Source organism: Carlito syrichta, unplaced genomic scaffold (assembly GCF_000164805.1).
Source record: "Carlito syrichta isolate Samal-C Ts95f unplaced genomic scaffold, Tarsius_syrichta-2.0.1 Scaffold309263, whole genome shotgun sequence".
Classification (NCBI taxonomy): Eukaryota; Metazoa; Chordata; class Mammalia; order Primates; family Tarsiidae; genus Carlito; species Carlito syrichta.
Genome location: NW_007253359.1, coordinates 79,936 through 102,097, shown reverse-complemented (window position 1 = coordinate 102,097; position 22,162 = coordinate 79,936). Strand labels below are relative to the sequence as shown.

At 43.8% G+C, this 22,162-nt stretch overlaps 1 protein-coding gene across 3 annotated transcripts in view; it reads right to left on the bottom strand.

The window, feature by feature from the left end:
- The window catches only part of CLTCL1 (clathrin heavy chain like 1), a 105,101-nt gene that overhangs the window by 36,499 nt on the left and 46,440 nt on the right, over nucleotides 1-22,162 (bottom strand). For all 3 annotated transcript variants that reach the window (XM_021717075.1, XM_008067022.2, XM_008067021.1), the window contains exons 11-19: nucleotides 19,976-20,113; nucleotides 16,353-16,517; nucleotides 15,609-15,789; nucleotides 14,032-14,195; nucleotides 12,836-12,961; nucleotides 11,990-12,132; nucleotides 11,109-11,343; nucleotides 9,464-9,586; nucleotides 6,966-7,111 (exon numbers count right to left, since the gene is read on the bottom strand). In XM_021717075.1, the coding sequence (XP_021572750.1) occupies nucleotides 6,966-7,111; nucleotides 9,464-9,586; nucleotides 11,109-11,343; nucleotides 11,990-12,132; nucleotides 12,836-12,961; nucleotides 14,032-14,195; nucleotides 15,609-15,789; nucleotides 16,353-16,517; nucleotides 19,976-20,113 (1,421 nt within the window). The remainder of the gene's footprint in view (nucleotides 1-6,965; nucleotides 7,112-9,463; nucleotides 9,587-11,108; nucleotides 11,344-11,989; nucleotides 12,133-12,835; nucleotides 12,962-14,031; nucleotides 14,196-15,608; nucleotides 15,790-16,352; nucleotides 16,518-19,975; nucleotides 20,114-22,162) is intronic.

Sequence of the window (22,162 nt, the reverse complement as noted above, 5' to 3'; positions counted from 1 at the left end):
CCACTCACCTCAGGCTCCCAAAGGCGCGGGATTATAGGCTGAGCCACCGAGCCCGGCTCGTGTCAATTTATTAATAATCCATATTTCTTTGAAGGTAATCTATCTTCTCTCTGGTTATTTTTAAAATTTCTTATTGTTGATGTTCTCAAGTTTTGCTATAATGTGTGTAAGAATGAATTTTAAAAATTAATCTTCTGCAGGATCTGCTGGGCCTCCTAAATTTTAGAGCTACAATTTTGTCAGTTATGTTATAGTCTACATAATTCCCCCTCCAAATAGTATAACTTTCATTCTTTCTCTCTGCCACTCTGATTAGATATCCTTTCAACTTTTTTTTTTTTTAGCCAGAGTCTCACTCTGTGCCCAGGCTGGATGGCACGCTCACGGTCACCCCAGTATCGAACTGCTGGGCTCAGACAAACCTTCTGCCTCAGCCTTCCAAGTAGCCAGAACTACAGGTGTGTGCCACCGTGCCCAGCTTATTTTTTGATTTATTGTAGAGACAAGGTCTCGCCATGTTGCCCAGGTGGGTCTTGAACCTGTGGGCTCAGATAATCCTCTCACCTCAGCCTCCCAAAGTGCTGGGATTATAGGCATGAGCCACCACTCAATTTCTACATCTCCTAACCACCTGTCTGTCTTGGCTACACTTTTTTTTTTTGAGTTGGAGTCTCACTCCATCACCCAGGCTGGAGTGAAGTGGCACACTCATGGCCACCCCAGTGTCGACTTGATAGGCTCTGGCGATTCTTCTGCCTCAGCCTTCCAAGTAGCCGGAACTACAGGCACGTGCTACCATGTCCAGCTAATTTTTCATTCATTGTAGAGACAAGGTCTCACCAAGTTGCCTGGGCTGGTCTCGAACCCTCGGGCTCAGGCAATTTACACACTTTGGCCTCCCAAGGTGCTGGGATTATAGACTGAGCCACCGAGTCCAGACAACATTCTTTTTTTTTTTTTTTATGATTTATTTTTTTTTAATTTTTATTATAAAGATGTGGGGTACATTTCAGGGTTAGGTATATAAACACTGATTATGCAGGTACCCTTGTTGATGAGGTATGTCCCTCCTTCAACTGCCATTCCCAACCCCTCCTCCCCCGACAGTTTTCCACTACTGCCAATCGCTTTCTTATAGCATTATAATTGTTCAAGGTCCGTTTATGAGTGAGAACATATGGAACTCTGTTCTTTGTTTCTGTGATAAATCACTGAGTATGATCAACTCTAAATCCATCCAAGTTGCTGCAAAGTCCATATATTTGTCCTTCTTTATGGCTGCATAATATTCCATTGTGTATATGTAACCACATTTTTTTATCCGATCCAGTGTCGATAGGCTACACTGTTGGTTCCATGCTTTTGTTACTGTTAATAGAGCTGCAATAAACATATGTATGCAGGTATCTTTTTTGTAGAATGATTTGAGTTCCTCCGGGTATATTCCCGATAGAGGAATTGCTGGGTCATATGGAAGGTCAATTTCTAGTTCTTTCAGAAATCGTCACACTGTCTTCCAAAGACGTTGTACTAGTTTGCATTCCCACCAGCAGTGTAGAAGCATTCCTTTTTCTCCACATCCTCACCAGTATCTGTTGTTGTTTTATTAATGATGGCCATTCATACAGGGGTTAGGTGGTATCTCAATGTGGTTTTGATTTGCATTTCTCTGATGATGAGTGAGTCTGAGCACTTTTTCATGTGTCTGTTGGCTGCCCGTATATCTTCTTTTGAGAAGTGTCTACTCATGTCTTTGCCCACTTTTTAAAGGGGCTGTTTGTTTTTTTCCTTTTGGAGTGTTTGAATTCCTTGTGGATCCTAGATGTTAGTAGGCCTTTGTCAGATAAGCAGTTGGCAAATATTTTTTCCCATTCTGTGGGCTGTCTCCCTGCTCTCTTGATGGTTTCTTTTGCTATGCAGAAGCTCGTTAATTTGATGAGGTTCCACTTGTCTATCTTATTTCTTAAGGTATTGGCCTTTAGGGTTCTGAATAGGAATTGGTTCCCAGCTCCAATCCATAAGGGTGTCTCCTGCGTTTTCTAAGATTCTTATAGTTTGAGATTTTATGTTTAGGTCTTTGATCCATTTAGAGTTAATTTTTGTGTATGGTGATAGGTAGGGGTCTGTTTCAATCTTCTGCATGTGATAAGTCAGTTTTCCCAGCACCATTTACTGAATAGGTTCTCCTTTTCCCAGTGGTTGTTGTTGGAGGTTTTGTCAAAGATGACTTGGTTGAGAAATTGAGGCTTTGCTTCTGGAATCTCTATCCTGTTCCATTAGTCCATACCAGGCTGTTTTGATTACTGTAGACTTATAGTATAGTTTGAAGGCTGGAAGTGTAGTACCTCCTGCTTTGTTTCTTTTGCTAAGTATTGTTTTGGCTATTCATGGTCGTTTAAGTTTCCATATGAATTTCTGTATTGCCATTTCCAGGTCTGAGAAGAATGATGTTGGTAACTTAATGGGTATTGCATTGAATCTGTAGTTTGCCTTTGGTAGGATGGACATCTTAACAATGTTGATTCTGCCTATCCATGAGCATGGGATATTTTTCCATTTGTTTATGTCTTCTTGGACTTCTTTAAGCAGTGTTTTGTAATTCTCATTGTAAAGGTCTTTCACTTCTCTGGTTAGGAAGATGCCGAGGTATTTCATTTTTTGGTCGCTATTGTGAATGGGGTTGTGTTTTTCATTTGGATCTCTGCCTGCTTGTTGTTGGTGTATAGGAATGCAACTGTCTTTTGTACATTTATTTTGTATCCTAAGACTCTGCCAAAGTCCTTTATCAGTGCAAGCAGGTTTTTGACAGATTCTCTTGGGTTTTCAAGGTATAGGATCATATCATCAGCAAAGAGGGATAACTTGACTTCCTCTTTTCCTATTTGGATACCCCTGATTTCCTTCTCTTGTCTAATTGTCTAATCTAGGACTTCCAACACAATACTGAACAAGAGGGGTGAGAGTGGGCAGCTTTGTCTTGTTCCAGTTTTCAGGGGAAATGATTCTAGTTTCTGTCCATTTAGCAATATGTTAGCTGTGGGTTTGTTGTAGATCCAGCCAACATTCTTATACTTTCTTCAAATCTACTTCCCAATTCATTTATTCTGTAATGCTGCTAAGCCCATTTGGGAGATACATAAAATATATATTATATATTTAGTACATATGTATACATATATATTTAAGTTAATTGCAGAAATTTAAGAAATCTGCTTGATGCTTTTTGATATTTAAAATCATTACATGTTTTAGGCCATGTGCAATGGTGACTCACATCTATAATCTCAGCATTTTGGGAGGCTGAGGTGGGATGATCAAGAATTCAAGACCAGCCTGGGGCAATGTAAAATAAATTAGCCAGGCGTAATGGCAGGCACTTGTAGTCCCAGCTACTTTGGAAGTTGAGGTAGGAGGATCACATGAGCCTGGGAATTTAAGACTGCAGTGAGGGCTGGGCTCAGTGGCTCAGCCTGTAATCCCAGCACACTTTGGGAGGCTGAGGTGAGTGGATTGCCTGAGCCCAGGCAACTTGGCAAGACCTCGTATCTACAATAAAATAAAAAATAGCCAGGTGTGGTAGTGTGTGTCTGTAGTTCCAGTTACGCGGAAGGCTGAGGCGGAAAGATCGCCGGAGCCTAGCAGGTCGACTCTGGGGTGGCCATGAGCATGTGTGCCACTGCACTCTAGCCTGGGTGAAGGAGTGAGACTCCAACTCAAAAAAAAAAAAAGATTGCAGTGAGCCATGGTAGTGCCACTGCACCCAGTCTGAGCAACAGAGCGAAACCCTATCTCAAAGCAAAAATATTACATGCTTTAAAATATAATCTCATTTAAAAATTTTTTCATTGTAGATAAGCACTGACAGATAAAATGTAATTTTAAAAATCACATATTTTAAAACATATCATGTTGCCTTGTTTCCTTATGCATTTTGTCAGTGTTTTGAACTACAAGCTCATTATGTCTTGGAATGTTATCTGTCAAAATTATTTGGAGCCTTGCTAAAAGGTGCGTTCATCTTAAGAGGATTTGTGTTTGTCTCTGGCAGAGATCTGAGGTCACTACCTGATGGCAATCACTTTATAGTTAAATTCCCAACTTGAGGATTATTACTACTATGCCAGTTAACATGAATGTGTGCTAAACCTCATAAGGGAACCAGCTTGTCAAGGTCAGTTTTGTCCTCATAATTTGGCACTGTTGTTCAAAAGAGTTCTTTTTTGTTTTATTTTGGCTGGTCTATCAGCAAAGGACTAAGAAATACTGGTACATTCTTAGTTTGTCCTGGCATTTAGGAGGGGTTTCTTAGTAGATGTCACACCTATTGTAGGCCCTTAGGTTTTGTCTGCTGTCCTCTTGTGTCCTGCAGGGTGAGAACCAGAGCCTGAGCTCAAAAGGGTTGGCAAAATTCAATTTGTTCTTTTCTAAGTTCCTGCTCTCATTATATTATTATTATCATTGTCATTTAATTTCAGACTTCTTTATTTACTTGCTAGCTCAATGACTCATTTTATGTTTTTTCAGTGATGGGAATCTGTCCAGGTATCTAGGTATCTGGTGTACCAATCCAGGCTATTTTCACCCACACATCTGGTGAACTAGTGACAGAAAGAAGAGCAAGAACTTGACAGTTTCCTGAATGTTTGAGAAGTAAGGATTCAGGAAGAGAGCAGACCCAGAATCACTTTTGAGCATCTGTAAGTACCTACAAACTAACATCTACCAAAGGAGGTTGGTAAGATAGTAAGAGAGAATATCCTAATCACTTCAGGCACTTTAATGCTGGTAACCTATAATCAATCAGGGTTGACGATTCTATTAAAATATAATTTAACATTCCATATAGTCTTTCCAAGTTTAACCCCCCACCCCAACACACACACACACACACACACACACACACACACACACACACACACACACTCTCACACACTCCTTTCTATAATACCACAGCCCTCAAAAGCCTTTCTGGCCTATAAAATTAATCTTACAATTTAATCTTTATAGTCAATTTTATGATATGAATCACTATAATCTGACACAGAATTTCTGGTGGTGAATTTTAAAGTGGCAATAAATAGGAGGTGGGCCGATGTTGATCATGCACTCTGGCCTCCACTGTCTGTGCTGCTTGTGCCCAGAAAGTTCTTCTCCTATCATAGCTCCCACCTATCTTGCTTCTACACTGTACTTCCAGCAAGGCCCAGATTTGGTCTACCCGTCAACTCTTTCTGCACTTTGTTCTCCATGATTTCAAGAGTTTAACACGTGCTTGGGACATATTAGGCCCTCACAAAATGTTAGCTCCCTTTCTCTGAGCACTGTGGTTAAAGAACAGACTGAGATTAAGATGGTTGATTAAAGGCAGCTAGAGAGTATTTCTCCTACGGAGTAAACCAAGAAAGAAAGCCTCTTCAGCACCCAGAAGGGAGTGGGACCCACAGTGTGCCCCATGACTCATCAAAGAAGTGATAACAGCCATATAATTCAAAGAGGAGAAAAATCAGTCAACCTGAGTTGGAACTGGCCAGACTTACCTGCATCATGGCACAGAGCACAGACATAGTAGGGAAGGTAAGTAGAGGGAAATTCAGGAATTCTTAGCTCCTGCCATGAACTTGGAGGGCCCCCTGAGCCTTGTGGGACTCCAGTGCCTCACAGGAAACTGCCTTACCCACCATCATGCTCTTAAACTACCATCTGACAAAGGACTAATATCCAGAATCTACAAAGAACTCAAACAGATCAGCAAGAAAAAATGCAAATGACCCTATTAAAAAATGGGCAAATGTCATAAACAGACATCTCTCAAAAAAAGATATACCTGGGCACCTTGGCGAGACCTCATCTCTACAATAAATTAAAAAAAAAATTAGCCAGGCGTGGTAGCGTGTGCGCCTGTAGTTCCAGCTACTTGGAATGCTGAGGCGGAAGGATTGCCAGAGCCCAGCAGGTCAAGGCTGCGGTGGCCGGAAGCGGCCACTGCACTCCAGTCTGGGCAACAGAGTGAGACTCCAACTCAAAAAAACATATATACAAATGGCCACAAACATATGAAAAAATGCTCAACATCACTCATCATCAGGGAAATGCAAATTAAAACCACAGTGAGATAACACCTTATACCAGTCAGAATGGCCATTATTAAACACACACACACACACACACACACACTAGATGCTGGTGTGGATGCAGTAAAAAAGGAACACTTATACACTGTTGGTTGGAGTGCAAATTAGTACAACCTTTATGGCAATCAGAATAGAGATTTCTTAAAGAACTAAAAGTGGATTCACCATTTGAGCCAGCAATCTCACTATTAGGTATCTACCCAAAAGAACAGAGGTTATTATATAAAAAAGACACCTGTACTTCCATGTTCATTGCAGCACAATTCACAATTGCAAAGATGTGGAATCAACATAAATACCCAACAACTAATCAGTGGATAATGAAAATGTGGTATATATACACTATGGAATACTATTCAGTTGTCAAAAAAAATGAAATAATGTCTTTTTCAGCAACTTGGATAGAACTGGAGAACACCATCCTAAGTGAATGAACTAACAGAAAGAGAAAACCAAATACTACATGTTTTTACTTATAAGTGAGTGCTAAGCAAGGGATCTACAAGGACACAGAGAATGGTATAATGGACCTAGAAGAGGAGGGGGATGAAAAATCACCTATCAGGTGCAATGTGAACAGGTGGGACTGATGGGTACACTTAAAGCTCAGACTTCTTCAAAATTTAGGCTGAGCTGTAAAAGATAGGCAGGAGATGAGTAAGATAAGGGAAGGTCTGGACTGAGACAGAAGAGGTGGTGAGAAGACCAGGACATGTCTGGGAAATAGCTGATGGGGAGGCTGGATGGTGAAGCAAGTTGAGATTGTAACAAGGTGAAAGTCACGCAGATGTTTGAATCTGATTCAGTCCACAGCTATCCCTGACATTGTCTCACCTGTGCTCACTGAAGACAGAGTTATCCAGAACAATCTTCTCCAGCAGCTCAATTAGCTCGTTAGGCAGGTCGGCTGTCATAAAGGATTTGACAGCAACGGAAATCTCTTCAGGGTCCTGTGTTTCTGACAATGCTGTTTGTACCACCTGGTTTTAAAAAGCATTTGAAAGAACTCAACTAAAATAAAATTCAAGACTGTCAATTTCAGGGGATTCTCACAGTTTGCTTTATTTTTGGCAATTAGTTTTTCTCTTATGTTAAATAGGCTACAGATTCTTACCTCTGCTCCAGTGACCATATAGTCTATATTTATTCCAAAGGTAATAACATGGTATATTAAATAGGAATTTAAGTACATGCCTGCTTTTATATTTGTTTCTTAAAGTCACTATTCACGGCAAATATGGCTCCATTTCTTTAACGAAGATGTAGCAGGGGCCTCTGGCAGCTTCTTACCAGCAAAGTGCACTACCAAAGCTGGGGCATAGTCCACACAAGCAGAGCTACTGAGCCTCAGAAGTCACTCAGAACCATATACTGAAGGAAGGACCAGCCAAAGACTGGCCACGCCACCCCTCATCCAATGACAGGTGTCTCATTTAACTCACTTACAAATGGGGTGGAAGGACAATTTTCCAAAGAGTATGTTTCCCAAATGACGGCAGTTTGGAAGATCAGCAGTGTTCTCTTTGTACTTTGTGCCAGGGATCTGCAGTGACTACTGCAGGGATCTGCAGGAATCTATCATTTTAAACAAGTTTCTGGTGTTCCTCAAAGGTGGGTAACAGCAGAGTATCAGGAGAGGGAACAGACAGCTATAGGAGGGCTTATACAGCTGACATATACCTCTGGTCGTGAACTTTCACCACACGATCTTGAGGGACCTTGACAGATCCCAGGGTCAAAGTCAGCCCAGTCCACCTTTCCAGTGGCCTCTGTGACTCAACGGCACCGTAAAATGAAAAAGTTCTACCTCTGTGGGGCTTATAGCAATCACAATAGGCAGGTAGAAGAATTAGAGAAAAGGAGCCATAACAGTAGCTCAGTGACCAAAATGGTGCACCTGAGGGAAAGGGGAACTGTGACACAGCACATGGAGTCCATCCAAAGGAGGAGGTACAGTTGTAACAGTGATATCTAATTGTCAATTCTTAAAAATCTTACAACAGTCTAAGTAAATACATGTTGTTTTAAGGACAGAAATAAACTCCCACCATCTAGTTGAATCAATACAGGATGCTGAACTTTGAGTTACCTCAGGTCACTGCTTCCTTATTCCTTAGTAAGCTTTCCATAATAAGGGTCTACTTCAGACACTAAAGGCAGTATGCTCTGTCATTACACACTCCCAATTAAAGGGGCATTGCAGTTGAGTGTCCCACCAGGAGACAGCTACAGACATCCAATTACAGTGGACATAATGATCAGACCTCCACATAGAAGCAGGAAGACAAAAGGCACGATGGACTTTTGCTCAGTGCAGTGTCAAAGTGCCATTCCCCAGCGCCAACGCAAGGTACCTTCAAGGTGCGCCAGGTGGCTGGACTATACCTGAGTGTGTCTGATACCTGTGAACTTGGAGGTAGATGCCTACTAGAATCTAAACAGCCTCTGTCCTGGCCCCTTGTTAAATGTTTTTATCAAATTTGGATGGATAAGTCTAAATTGAACATAATAAAGATTGAGGCTTGAGGGAATAGGGGACATAAAACAAGAAGATGAAATCAGTAGAGAAAAAGGTGAAATGCAGTCCTTGAATCTAACAGCATCAGCCCAGCAGGTTGGCAGGGTGTTTGAGGGAGGTGAAAGCATTAATAAATCATATGCTTCCTTTTCTGGAAGTGCATATGCTCAGGGCTGAGACCACTTGCTGGACCGGGATTTGTTCCTGCACTGGTTTCGGCCCACCCTAAACAGTATGCCCACAGTCTAGGGGACAGTCTGAGTACAATGGAGGCACTATCTGCTAAGATCTGCAGGGTTGAGACAGGAGGGCAGGCTATTATTCCACAGAGCTGCAGGAAGCCTGTCCAGAGATTGAGGCAGACTCCCACCTGCCAGGCCTTGCCTAGTAACCACTGCTGGTCCCAGCACTGCACTCCAGCTCCAATGACATGCTGCAGAGTCACAAGGCACAAAGGGCTCCTCGACAAACGAAGTCGGCTGAGGCAGCCTTGAAAACCACTTAACTTCTGTCAACAGGGGCTGAGCTAGAAAACAATCAAGGACTCAGCATGCAGGCATGCCATGGGGTACTCTTATGAGGCAGCATATCACTGCCTTAGATTCAAGGGCCAACTCTATGCCCTTAGTCAATAAATAACTCCAAGTCGGCACACCCTTGAGGATCAAGGCATCTATAGAGAAGCTATTTCTGCAGGGGAGAAGGCTCATAAAGTTGGTTAGATGTTTCAGATGTAACAAACCAGTCACTTGAGTCATGTGATGACTAGAGGGCAACATGCAGGCGTGCAGACACACCCATCTCGGTGCCTCACCTGGTCAATCAACTGTCTCCTGGATGGGTTGGTCTCCTCAAGGACAAGAGCCCAGAGCTCTGGATCCTTCCTGTGCACAAGGTAACGGGCTTCACTTTTGAACAGAGAATTTTCATTGCAAACCTGAAATGAACACATTTGTGTAGGTAACACAGTAGTCAACCAGCATAAGCTACTTGGGACAAGGACATACCCCAGTTAGTTCCCTCTGTCCTTGACACTTGTTGGTGGCCACCTAAATTCCATGTGGGATGCTATGCTGTGACATGGGATGAGCAGCTTAACAATGCACTCCGGTTGGGTGCAGTAGCTCACACCTGTAATCCTAGCTCTCTGGGAGGCTGAGGCGGGAAGATTATTTAAGCCTAGGAGTTCGAGACCAGCCTGGGCAACATAGCAAGACCTCATCTCTTTTTCAAAAACAAAACAAAACAAAAAATGCACTCCCCAGAGAGACAAACTACCTCAAAATGTCCATTTCTTAGCTGATAGCACCTCATAGGGATGTGTCACAGCCCTGGATAGTGGGACTTTCACAGTGATGGACACACCCTCTATCTTATGCTGAGGCACCCACCACCATTCACAGGAGGCCACTGAGTGCTTGAAAATGTGGTGTGTGACTAAGGAACTAAATTTATAATTTTAACTTAATTAACTTAAATTTAAGTACTCATATGTAGCTTGTTTTAAACCATCTCTAAAGTGGTACCAGAATAATTTAGTACCGGTAAAAAGCAGCACATATACTGCAACATTTCAAAGCTTAAAAACCTTAAAATATGCTTTCACTGACTAATCTTGAGACCCTTTTCTGAATGTTATAATAGATCTCTAAAACACCAACTATCCACTGGAGTGTTCCAGTGTGTGCAGCATTTTCTAAGTCCTGGTGAGAATCACATCCATCGAGTACCAGATGCCAGGCACAAGGTTGAGTGATGTGCACATGTATCTGTGGATGCAACACAGGCAGCCCATATAGCACAGCAAAGGACAGGACAGGCTAGCCTGGTGTCAGTCACACAGGCACCCTGCTGATTTCTGTATTTTTAGGTCAAATAGTTAAGTATCAAGATTTCATATGAGTCTATCTAAAAATGTAATTATGCACATGTAGATCCAAGCCTGGGCAGACATAGACAGGAGACCTGGGCAAATGTTTCAAGGAGGGACCAGCAAGAGCTAGGTCAGTCAGAAAGATGGAACAGGGCTTATATAGGGGCTGCCCTAAAAAGGGAACAGAAAGTACAAGTACACTCAGGACAGAAGGCACCCAAGGAATTGCAAGTCACTTCAGATTGGGTGTCAGGACTGGGGGAGGTAGTGGTCTATAAAGGAGCTCACAGGTCAGGTTAAGGAGTTCAATTTTGCCCTCAAGTTACCAGGTACAACTGAGGACTGTAAGCAGAGGGGTGACAGGTCAGATTCAAGGCCAACTAAGTCTACAGATACAAGACTACAAGTGGAATGAAGAGGTCCCAAAAAGGTATCAGAATCACAAGGAAATAAAGTCTACAGAATGCACCTCCTGACCCGCCATCTCCAGGCAGAGAAAGCCCTGATCAGCCCCAACAGGCACACATTCGAAGCCCTGCTCCATGAGGCCAGGGCAGCACTAGCAGCTAAGTGTATCTGCGCCCACCTTGATGAGTTCAAGGTCACACTGGCCCCGCTCATAGGCAACATAAGCCAGATGAGGGTCTCGCTTCTCACAGTACTGGCCCACCACGCTGCTGTCATAGTAGGCGTTCTCTCTCAGGAAGCGCTCAGGGCTGCTGTTGCTGTCGATGTAGATTTTGGCAATGGCATTGTGAGTGGAAGGCTCTTCACAGCCTTCATGAATCCGGGACTCCAGCCAGGGAAGCAGCAACTTGAGCCTTTGAAAGAAGGAAGGTACTGTAAAAAGCTTACCATTGGAAATCTCTAGCGCAACTCCATGGCTCTGAGGGTTGCTTCTTGAGACAAAAAAACTCACTCCAGCTGGGCATGGTGGCTCATGCCTGTAATCCCAGCACTTTGGGAGGCAGAGGCAAACAGATTGTCCAGGGATTTGAGACCAGCCTGAACATCTTGGCGAGACCTCGTCTCTACAATAAATCAAGAAATTAGCCAGGTGTGGTGGCACATGCCTGTGGTTCCAGCTACTTGGAAGGCTGAGATGGTAGGACTGCCTGAGCCCAGCAGGTCAAGGCTGCGGTGGCTGTGAGTACGCCACTGTACTCTAGCCTAGGTGACAGAGTAAGACTCTGACACAAATAAATAAATAAATAAATAAAACTTCAGGTTGCTCTAGGGATCAGGACAGACCTGGCTTTCAACCTGAATTCAATTGCTAAGTTTCTCCCCAAGGTCTTCAATACCAATAGCAAATAACTCATTCCTAGATCTAAGATGTGTATATGAAGGACCAGCCACTGAGACAGTCCTAGGGATGGAGGCCAACCATGAAGCCATCTTGGAGAAACTTACCAACAGGCACTAGAACCCAGAGACAAGAGAAGACATCAAGTAAGGACACTTTACCTATTTCTTTTTTCTACTTCAGCCACTAGCTCGTCAGTCGAGAACTGTCCTCTCACCACCATGATTAAGTTTTTAATCACTTCCTCAGAACAATCCACATCAAGCAGCCCTCCAATCACAGCTGGGGTCCGGCTAGGGTTGACCTAGAGGGATTAAGATAACAACTTCAGTGCTGCAAACACAGATCACTGCTAGATGCCCCCCACTTGGACCATGGGTAAAACCTTGAAAGGGCTCCTGTTTAGGCTTGATGTTAAAGCCCTAACCCCCAATTTGGAGAGAGGGCATTTAAGGAGTTAATTAGTATTGAGGGTGACACTAATCCAATAGGACTAGTGTCCTTATATGAAAAGAAAGAGACACATGCAGAGAACTGGCCATGTGAGGACACAGCATGGCTCATGACCCAGCATGGGATGGCACTGCCCTGCAGCAAAGTGACCCACAGGAGACTCAGAATGAGACTTTGTTCTAAATATACTGCCATTTTGGGATGCATTGTTTGCTTTGGGAAACAAATGGGAGAAAGAGAATACTATGTAGTTAATGGGGCAAGGGTTGTCTATAAGCCTGGAAAAGAGTCCTCACCAGAAACCAACCCTGTCAGTTCCTTGATCTTGGACTTCCAGCCTCCAGAATTGTGAGAAATAAATTTCTGTTGTTTAAGTAATCTGGTCTGTGGCATTCTACTCTGGCAGCCTGAATGGACTAATATGTCACCCTTCAAACCGTGAAGAGTTCAGGAGCCAGAGGCAGCCTCTCAGGTGTAGACTATTACCACTCACTGAGGTGCAAAGATGGCCAGGTGTTACCATGGGGAACCAGAAGCGACCAAACCAGCAGTACCTTCTGAACGTAGATTTCAATGTACTTCTGCAGGTTGTTGTGGTATAAATACAAGACAAGGTCATGGACAAAGTCAAACCGATCACACACGATGATGAGGGGAAGCTGGTCTGTTAGCTTGGCCTCCTAAGGGTTAGAATGCACAGAACATGTTAGGGAGCAGGGATACCACAAAGCCAGAACCCTGGGCTCATGATCCAGCATGAGATGGCACTGCCCTGCAGCAAAATGACCCACAAAGACACAGAATGAGACTTTGTTCTAGATATGCTGTCATTTTAGGATATAGTGTTTGCTTTTGGAAACAAATTGGGGAATGATAATACTATTTCATTATTGAGTGCTAAATTTGGCAACAGCATTCTACAGCTAGACAAAAATATCTTTTGGGTTAAGACATGCAGCTCATTATGTGTAAACCTGATATGACCAGTCCATCTCAAGGACAGAACACCTGAGATAAAGGTTGCCTTTTCAGACAAACAGTCACAAGCTATGGAAACACACTCAGACACCAGTTTCCTGACAATGATGGTACTTGGGTAGGAAATCCATAGGCCTCTCCTTGTATGGACCAACACCTAGATTATATTTCACAAATTACCTTGAGATTTTAAGTGTGGCCACTTGACCTCGCTCCTCTAAGGGAATGTGAATCAAGTGTCATCTGCCACTTGCAGGCCTCACCCATGTTGATTCCTCTGTGCTCTTCCAGCTGAATGGGAAGGCAACATTCCGGGTGACGTGTTGAAGATGGCAATCAGCCCCCAGCCTGGTCTTTGAAGGGTGGTGGGAAAGGAAAGCTACCCACTTACTTCCACAGCCACCCAAGACTGTCACATGAGAAAAAAGCAGGCTTCTCGTTCTTCATGCCACTAGTGCAGCCTTGTCTTGCCTAATCGACAGGGACACAGTTGGCATGTTGCTGAATTCCAATGCAGCAATAAGCTAACTCCCTCCACTCATACACCACATAGTTACGAGAGCAGCCTCAAGCTTCTTTCCACAAAGGAGGCTTAAAACAATAGCTGGGTTCCTCTAAGAACTTTAAGCCATAAAGTGAAGATCTGTCACTGGGGACTAAGGGAGCCCTGATGAGACAGATTCAGCTTTCTGTTGCTTAGAAAGTCCTATGGATGGACTGTCCTACCTGCCATAAGTGAGAGCTATCTGTGGGAGGGGGTGTCTGGACGCACCTTCAGGAAGTTCTTCACATGCTCCGGGTTGTAGCAGTTGCTCTCTCGGCATATCCTCTCCACCTCCTTGATCTGCCCCGTCTTACAGGCAGCCTGAACGTATTTCAAATGCACGTCTGGATCTTGGCTGAAGTTCACGATTGAGCCCAGGAAGTAGAAGAGGCCTGTGAAAAGAGACTGTTGTACTTCTGCCCTCAGGACATCCACTTGCCTTTTCTGTAGCTGCTGCCCACCTTCCCTTGATGACCCAGCCATGATGACCTAGCTTCACTCTCCAGGTATTCATAGCCTACTCAGAACTCATGATCTACATGAAGTTTGTCTGCTTTGGCATCTCCCAAAAACAGCTAGTCATATTTCTACCACATTTGGGAGGTATACTTGGGAAGTTCTGATATAAAAAACTGGTTATGGATGTATGTGGAGTTCCTTCTGGGGGCCCAGGTACACCTAGACGGTCATCTTTAAGAAAAATTCTCACCAAGGGAAGCTGAGAGGGCTGTGGGACTGCTGCTTTAAAAAGGCAAAACAGGGATGGAGAAACAAGCCAGGGCCTCCAAGAGGAGCCTCCACTCGAGAAGCCTGAGACTAAGCCAGAGCTGATGGAGAAGTGGGTACCATGCAGTGAGACCCAGCATGAGTCAGAGGATGTCATTCACAAAGGCTAATCATATTCCTCAACACTACAGGGGCTAGCCAGAAGAGACCAGTAAAAGTAATAGGAAACATCAGGGTAGGCCACTCTCCTGTTGAAGTATTCAGCTGTACTGAGGAGACTTTGATGATGGGAACAAAATGGGAAGCCCCAAAGCCAACAGTTCCCCACCAACCCTATTCTACTGCTATCTCCCACCCAGCTCCACCCAATCTTCTGCTACAGCCTTTTCTACAATGGTGTCTTCTGAAAAGAAGACCAGCTCCTGAGGGCAGGGCCTTGTCCTACCCTCCTCCAATGACTCAGCCTCACTGGGCACACAGCAGTGGACAAAACTCAGTCTCTATCCTGGGCAGGCCAGATGGCCCCCTCCACCTGTCCCCAAAGCCATCCTCCCATTCCACAGCACTTTTTTGGTGTGCTGCTCACAGAAGGGCAATGAAAGGCAACCAGGTCAGCCTCATTAGCGCCAGTAATCAACTGGGTAGTAGACACCCCAAAGCGATGGACCTTCCATGGTGGGTTCTCACTTAGGTGAAGACAAACGAACTGCCCTCTCAGAGCTGTGCAGACCAGACACCAGGCCCTTTTGCTGGTACCCAGGGCCACTTGCAGAGGATTTTAGGCTAGATCTGGCCAGACTGTGCTACGTAGACTCACAGGGCTCCATGGGGATTCTAAATCTCCCATTCCAACACCAACCAACTTGATTTCTTCCTTTGGAAATACCAAGGTTACTAAAGCTGAGCAATGCACTTGAGATAGCAGTAATATTCTACCATCGACTGAATACCTAAGGCTGTGAGTGCTGCATCTTGTCAGGCTTTGCTGGTAGCATTTTAAGTGAGGCAAGTGGACAGTAACACCCAAGAAAGGAGGTGCAGTCACATGATGGTGTCAGCCAGAGACTGCACAGTTTTACCTTCATAACTCTTGAAAGATTCAAAGAGCTCTACCAGGACTTGTGTGCCCAGCTGCTCGTGGTACTTAGAGGCAATCTGCACACACAGCTGAAGGTTCTGTCTGATGTTAGCAGATAGCATGGCACGCAGACACTCCACAGAATCCTCCACCGACAAGGAGCCAAAGAAATTCACAAGCCACTGGAAACAAGGAAGAGTCTGTTCGCAACTATGCATGACCTGAAATATCACTAATACTTGGAAAATAGCTAGGCCATTTCCCCATTCCCCGAGTATCAAAAATATAGAGAATTTCTACCAAAAAGGACTGTAAAGCAACTATCCATTATGGGGTAAAGTGGGAGCAGGGATTAAACTTGAGATAAGACACTGCCCTAAACTGTCCATCCTGGAACATTCCACAGTTGATACAGTTAACCTATTCTGTAAACTGGAACACAATATTTTAGTTTTTGTTAATGATTTCAGATAGCCCCGCTAGGTTGTCAATGTTAAAAGGTTATTGTTATTCCTGCTGTTAGGTTAAGTCAAAGGTGGACATTAGAAAGGGGATACAGGGTCCAGATATGCTGCTGGGCAGGTGATGTTTGTGCATGGCTGAACTAGTACTGCTTCTGGTAGCAAAGTATGGTAGGTCAGGGCTGTTAACAGGCTCACTCCATGGTCCTACAATCGTAACAGGTAGACATTCGGGAGCATTTGACACTAATGATTGCAGAGACATCAGCCTTTGCACACCATACCTCGGGATTGAAGAGGTGAGTGTGGCCCACAGCCCTCTTGATGTCATAGAGGTCAGTGTAGTGCTCCAGTGCCTGCTGCAGGAGGCCAGCCTTCTCACAGAGCTGGGCGATATGGGTTCGATCGTAATGAGTAAACATCTGATTTCCAAGGATGGCATCTGCAACCTGTGAAACAGTGAGTTTAGTCAGAAAGCCTAATCAGTGGCAGTAACTTATTTTTTCTTTCCTGATGGGTAATGCACTGACATTGTAACAAGGTTAGAGGGAGGTGCCTCTCACACAAGGGCACGAAAACCCAATCATCACGCTTATGAATTACAAAAGGATCAGTGGCAGTAACTTTTTAAGAATAGTTGTTCAACTGTGCCCCAGGGTGGGAAACAGCTTGGGAACCAGTGCTTGTGGGCCCTGGCTACATCCACATTTGCAAGGCAGCAGCGCTTGCGGTTCTGAGCAGAGTCCTGGCTGTCCCTTAAGTTGTCTGAGGTCCTTTGTGCAAGGCTCCATACTCCCATGTTACAGAGCTGGGCCTGGCCCATGTAGCCACAGCATCCAGCTGAAGCACTAAAAAGTGCTATTACTGTGATGAGTCCAGGTCATTGTTGCAGCTTTTCTGTGATCACATTCTTACAGGGTTTCTATGGCAGAATCAGCATGAAGGCTGAAGTCTACCAAACCCTGCCCTGAGGAGTGCAGCCCTCAGACTAGCAACAATCAGAATCAGACCTGAAAATAACAAATCCTACTTAAGTTTACTCGATTTCTCTACTAGGTTAAATGCAGAATTAGGAGGTGGGGGTTGCATGTGAAAAGCAATAAAAACCAATGGAAAGAATTTTAATGAAAATAACATGATTTTTAAGTAAGTAATTTCTGGGCTAGGACTAGATGGCTCAACAGAGCAACCATGCTACCTGGCTGAGTGCTCTTCCCCTCAATATCTACCCAGCAGCTAGTCTTGACGAGCCGCACACCTGGAGGGCTTCTTGTGCTGCCCGCACACTCCTTCCCTTTCCTTGCAGGACCTGCCTCACCAAACAAATGCAGTCCTGGTCAAATACAGCCATAGCTGAACACTGTACTGCAATAGAGCACACAGGATCCCCAGAGAGTTAATGATCCAAACCAAGTCCGGGGAGCAGAACGTCAAAGCATCTGGCATTTACCTGCTTCATCTGTTCTTTGTTTCCTTCAGATCCTTATTATCCACTATCCTCTTGCTTTTAAACATGTCCCCCTAATTATAGCAACAGTGTACTTTAGAGAACTTAGAAAACATCATCCAATCCCCATCATCCAGAGAAGACTGACCCACATTTTGATTCGCTGTGCCTGGAGCCTGTCAGCACCTGGCACAGCTGCATGCCCATCTAAGTTCCTCCCTCTGGGGTCTGGGGCTCCTTAGGGACTGTCTGCTAAGTTGCTGAATGGTGCTTGGTTTCTGTTTCAAACCTCATTCACTAAAAACGATTATATATAATCACCAAGTCATGCGAGTTCAATAGTATCCCAAACAGCAAATTAATAGCACTTTTATTTCCTAGAGGTGGAATATGATACACTTACCAGCAGCTAACTTGTAGATTTGAATAAACAGATGTTTATTCTAACATGTTGTTTCCTGATTACAAAAACAATATGTGATTATTGAAGAAAAAACAAACTAAAAGGCAGATAAAAACAAAGTGAATTTCTAGTCTTATCCACACAGACAATCCTTGTGAAGAACTTGATATAAATTCCTCTAAATTCCCAACTTGCAAAAATGTGTATACATATATATGTATATGTGTATATATGTGTATGTGTGTGTGTGTGTGTGTGTATGTGTGTGTATTAAAATTTAACCCATCAAGCCCGTAATCCTAGCACTTTGGGAGGTTGCAGTGAGAGGATTGCCTGAGCCCACGGGTTCAATGCAATGCAATTGCACACTCATTAAGATGGCTATCTTTAAGGGAAAATAAATGTTGGTAAGAATATAGATCCCAGCACTTTGGGAGGCCAAGGTGAGAGGATTGCCTGAGTCCAGGTGTTCGAGACCAGCCTGGGCAACTTGGTGAGACCTCATCTCTATAATATACCAAGAAATTAGCTGGGCATGGTAGTGCACACCTGTAGTCCTAGCTACTTGGAAGGCTGAGGCTGCAGGATTGCCTGAGCCCAGCAGGTTGACAGTGGGGTGGCCATGAGCATGCCACTGTACTCTAGCTTGGGTGACAGAGACTCTGACTTAAAAAAAGAATACAGAGAAATTGGATTGCCTGAGCCCAGAGATTCAAGACCAGCCTGGGCAACTTAATGTGACCTAGTCTCTACAATAAATAAAAAAAATTAGCCCGGGTGCAATGGTGCATACCTGTAGTTCCAGCTACTTGGAAGGCTGAGGCAAAGGTGGCCTGAGCCCAAAAGGTCAAGGCTGCAGTAGCGGTGACCATGCTACTGCACTTCAACCTGGGCAACAGAGTAAGGCTCTGAATCAAAAAAAAGAAAGAAATTGAAACCCTTGAGCATCGCTGGTGAGAATATAAAATGGTGCAGCCTTTTGGAATATAGTTTGGTGGTTCTTCAAAAAATTAAACATAGAATTACCATATGATATAATCCAGCAATTCAACTTCAGGGGATGTACACAAAATAATTGAAAGCAGGGTCTTGAGATATTTGTATTCCTATGTTCACAGTAGCACTATTCACAATAGCTAAGAGGTGGAAGCAACACACATATCCAATGACATCTGAATGAATGGATAAACAAAATGTAGTATATACATGTGATGGGATATTATTCAGTCTTAAACATGAAGGAATTTCAAACATATACAACATGGATTAATCTTGAGATAATATGCTAGGTGAAAAAAAGCCAGACAGCTGGGCTCAGTGGCTCATCCTGTAATCCTGCTCTTTGGGAGGCTGAGGTGAGTGGATTGCCTGAGCCCGCGGGTTCGAGACCTGCCTGGGTAGCGAGACCTCATCTCTACAATAAATCAAAAAACTCAGCCAGGCGTGGTAGCGCATGCCTGTAATTCCGGCTACTCGCAAGGCTGAGGCGGAAGGATCGCCAGAGCCCAGCAGGTCGAGGCTGCAGTGGTCGGGAGCGGCACTGCACTCCAGTCTGGGTGATAGAGTGAGACTCCAACTCAAAAGAAAAAAAAAAAAGAAAAGAAAAAAAGCCAGACAAAAGGACATATATTTTATTATTCTATTTATATGAAATATCTAGAATAGGAAAATTCATAGACAGAGTGAATAGAAAAGCGGTTGCCAGGGGCTCGGGATGGAGATGGGAATGGGGAGCTATTGCTTAGTGGGTACATAGTTATGGTTTGGGATGATAAAAAGTTCTGGAAATACATAGTGATGATGGTTGCACAATATTGTGAATGTTCTTAATGCCACTGTATCACACACCTAAAATTGTTAAAATGGTAATCTGTTATGTGTATTTTACTATAGTGAAAAAGAGAAGGAAGAAATGATATTCCAATTGTAACTGTTTCCACGAAAGTCTTGTACCATGACTTCCAAAAAACTCAAAGCCACTTTGCTCAGTGTGCAGGTCCACACAGAGGTACCCCCAGTGCTCTGCTCCCTGGTGTTAGCCTGAAAAGGTCACTTGCCTGGGGTGCATGAATCAGGTTCATCTCCAACAGTCGCGTCTGGAGGTGACCCTCAGCTGGGCGATTATTCTTCAATGCATCCAACAAGAAGGAAGTACATTGCTGAATTAGATTGTTTTCCATGAAAATGTCCACAATCTGAAACAGATCCAAGCCACATTTTCACTCAAAAGAGTTTTATTTCCTATTGAAATAGTTCCTAAAATAGTATTTCATTTATAAATTCAATAAATAGATCCTTCCTTTGCATTTTCTTATGTCACTGAAATTCATATAATTCATGGCCATTACTTATTAATAGGTAATTCTGTGAAATCACATCACTTACCTTATATTTGCCAACAGGGTATTTTACTGGAGTGGATTAAAGGGGGTAACTTTTATAACATATGAACCCCCAGAAACCTCAGAAGTGATCCAACCAATCTTTTCTTTTTCTTTCTCTCTCTCTCTATTTTTTTTAGTTGAAGTCTCACTCTGTTGCCCAGGCTGGAGGGCCATGGCATGATCACAGTTCACCACAGCCTCGACTTTCTGGGCTCAGGTAATCCTTTCACCTTAGCTTCCTGAGTAGCTGGGACTATAGGTGCATGCCACTACATCCAGCTAATTTTTTTGTTTTTTGTAGAGACAAGGTCTTGCTATGTTTCCTGTGTTGGAAAGCAATCTTAACAATACGTTATTTAATCAAATCCAAGGGGCAGCTGTGATGGTTGATTTTAGGTGTCAACTAGACTGGATTACAGAATACTTAAGAGAACTGGCAAAGCATTCTTCCTGGGCATCTGTGCACGTGCTTCCAGAGGAGACTGGCATGTGACTTGGACTGAGTAAAAAAGATCTACCTTCAATGTGGGCTGATACCATCCAATTGGCTGGGGCCCCACATAGAGCAAAAAAGGAGAGAAAAGGATTTCCTCTCTCTCTCCTGGAGCTGGGACACTCTCCTCTGCCTGCCCCTGGACATCAGCATTCCAGGCTCTCTGACCTTAGGACTCCAGGGCTAACACTAGTGGCTCATTAGGCCTTTGGCCTAAGACTGAGAGTTACACAGTCAGCCTTCCTGACTCTGAAGGACTTTCAAACTTAGACTGAGTCAGGAAACCAGCACTCCAAGGTCTCCAGCTTACAGATGACCTGTTGTGGGGCTTCTCAGTCTTCATTATTGCATGAGTCAATTCCCCTAACAAATCTTCTCTCATATATCTATATCTGTACCTATTCTATTGGTTCTGTCTCTCTGGAGAACCCTGACTAATACAGCAGCCAGTTCCTGGTGTCTATCCCATTCTCTCTCTCTCTCTCTCTCTCTCTCTTTTTTGGAGTTGGAGTTGGAGTCTCACTCCATTGCCCAGGCTGGAGTGCAGTGGCATGCTCACAGTCACCCCAGCATTGACTCACTGGGCTCAGGCAATCCTTCCACCTCAGCCTTCCAAGTAGCTGGAACTACAGGTGTGTGTTACCACGTCTAGTTAATTTTTTTATTTACTGTAGAGATGAGGTCTTGCCAAGTTGTCCAGGCTGTTCTTGAACCCATGGGCTCAGGCAATCCCTTCACCTCGGCCTCCCAAAGTGCTGGGATTGTAGGCTTGAGCCACTGCACCCAGTCAATACTCTATCATTAATATTATTCAGGCACAAGTGGGAAAATGTAAACATTTACTTAGATACCAATTATTAAAGTAGTTGTTTTTTTTTTTTAGTTGGAGTCTTACTCTGTCACCCTGGCTTGAATACAGTGGCACGCTCAGGGCCACTGTAGCCTTGACCTGTTGGACTCAGGTGAACCTTCCACCTTAGTCTTTCAAGTAAGCTGGAACCACAGGCATGTGCCACCATGCCTGGCTAATTTTTTGATTTATTGTAGAAAAGAGCTCTTGCCAAGTTGCCCAGGCTGGTCTCAAAGCCACAGGCTCAGGCAATCCTCTCACCTCTGCCTCCCAAAGTGCTGGGATTATAGGTGTGGGCCATCGTGTTCAGCAATTAAAGTCAAATAGATGTTAATTTAAAGAATTAATAAGCCTTAATAAGAGGTGAAATAAAGGTAATGAACTTAATTGTGTAACTATTTTCATATTTAAAGTATGAGAAAAGTTTATATATATATATTTTTTGAGTCTCACTCTGTCACCCAGACTGGAGTGCAGTGGCCGCTCCCGGCCACCGCAGCCTCGACCTGTTGGGCTC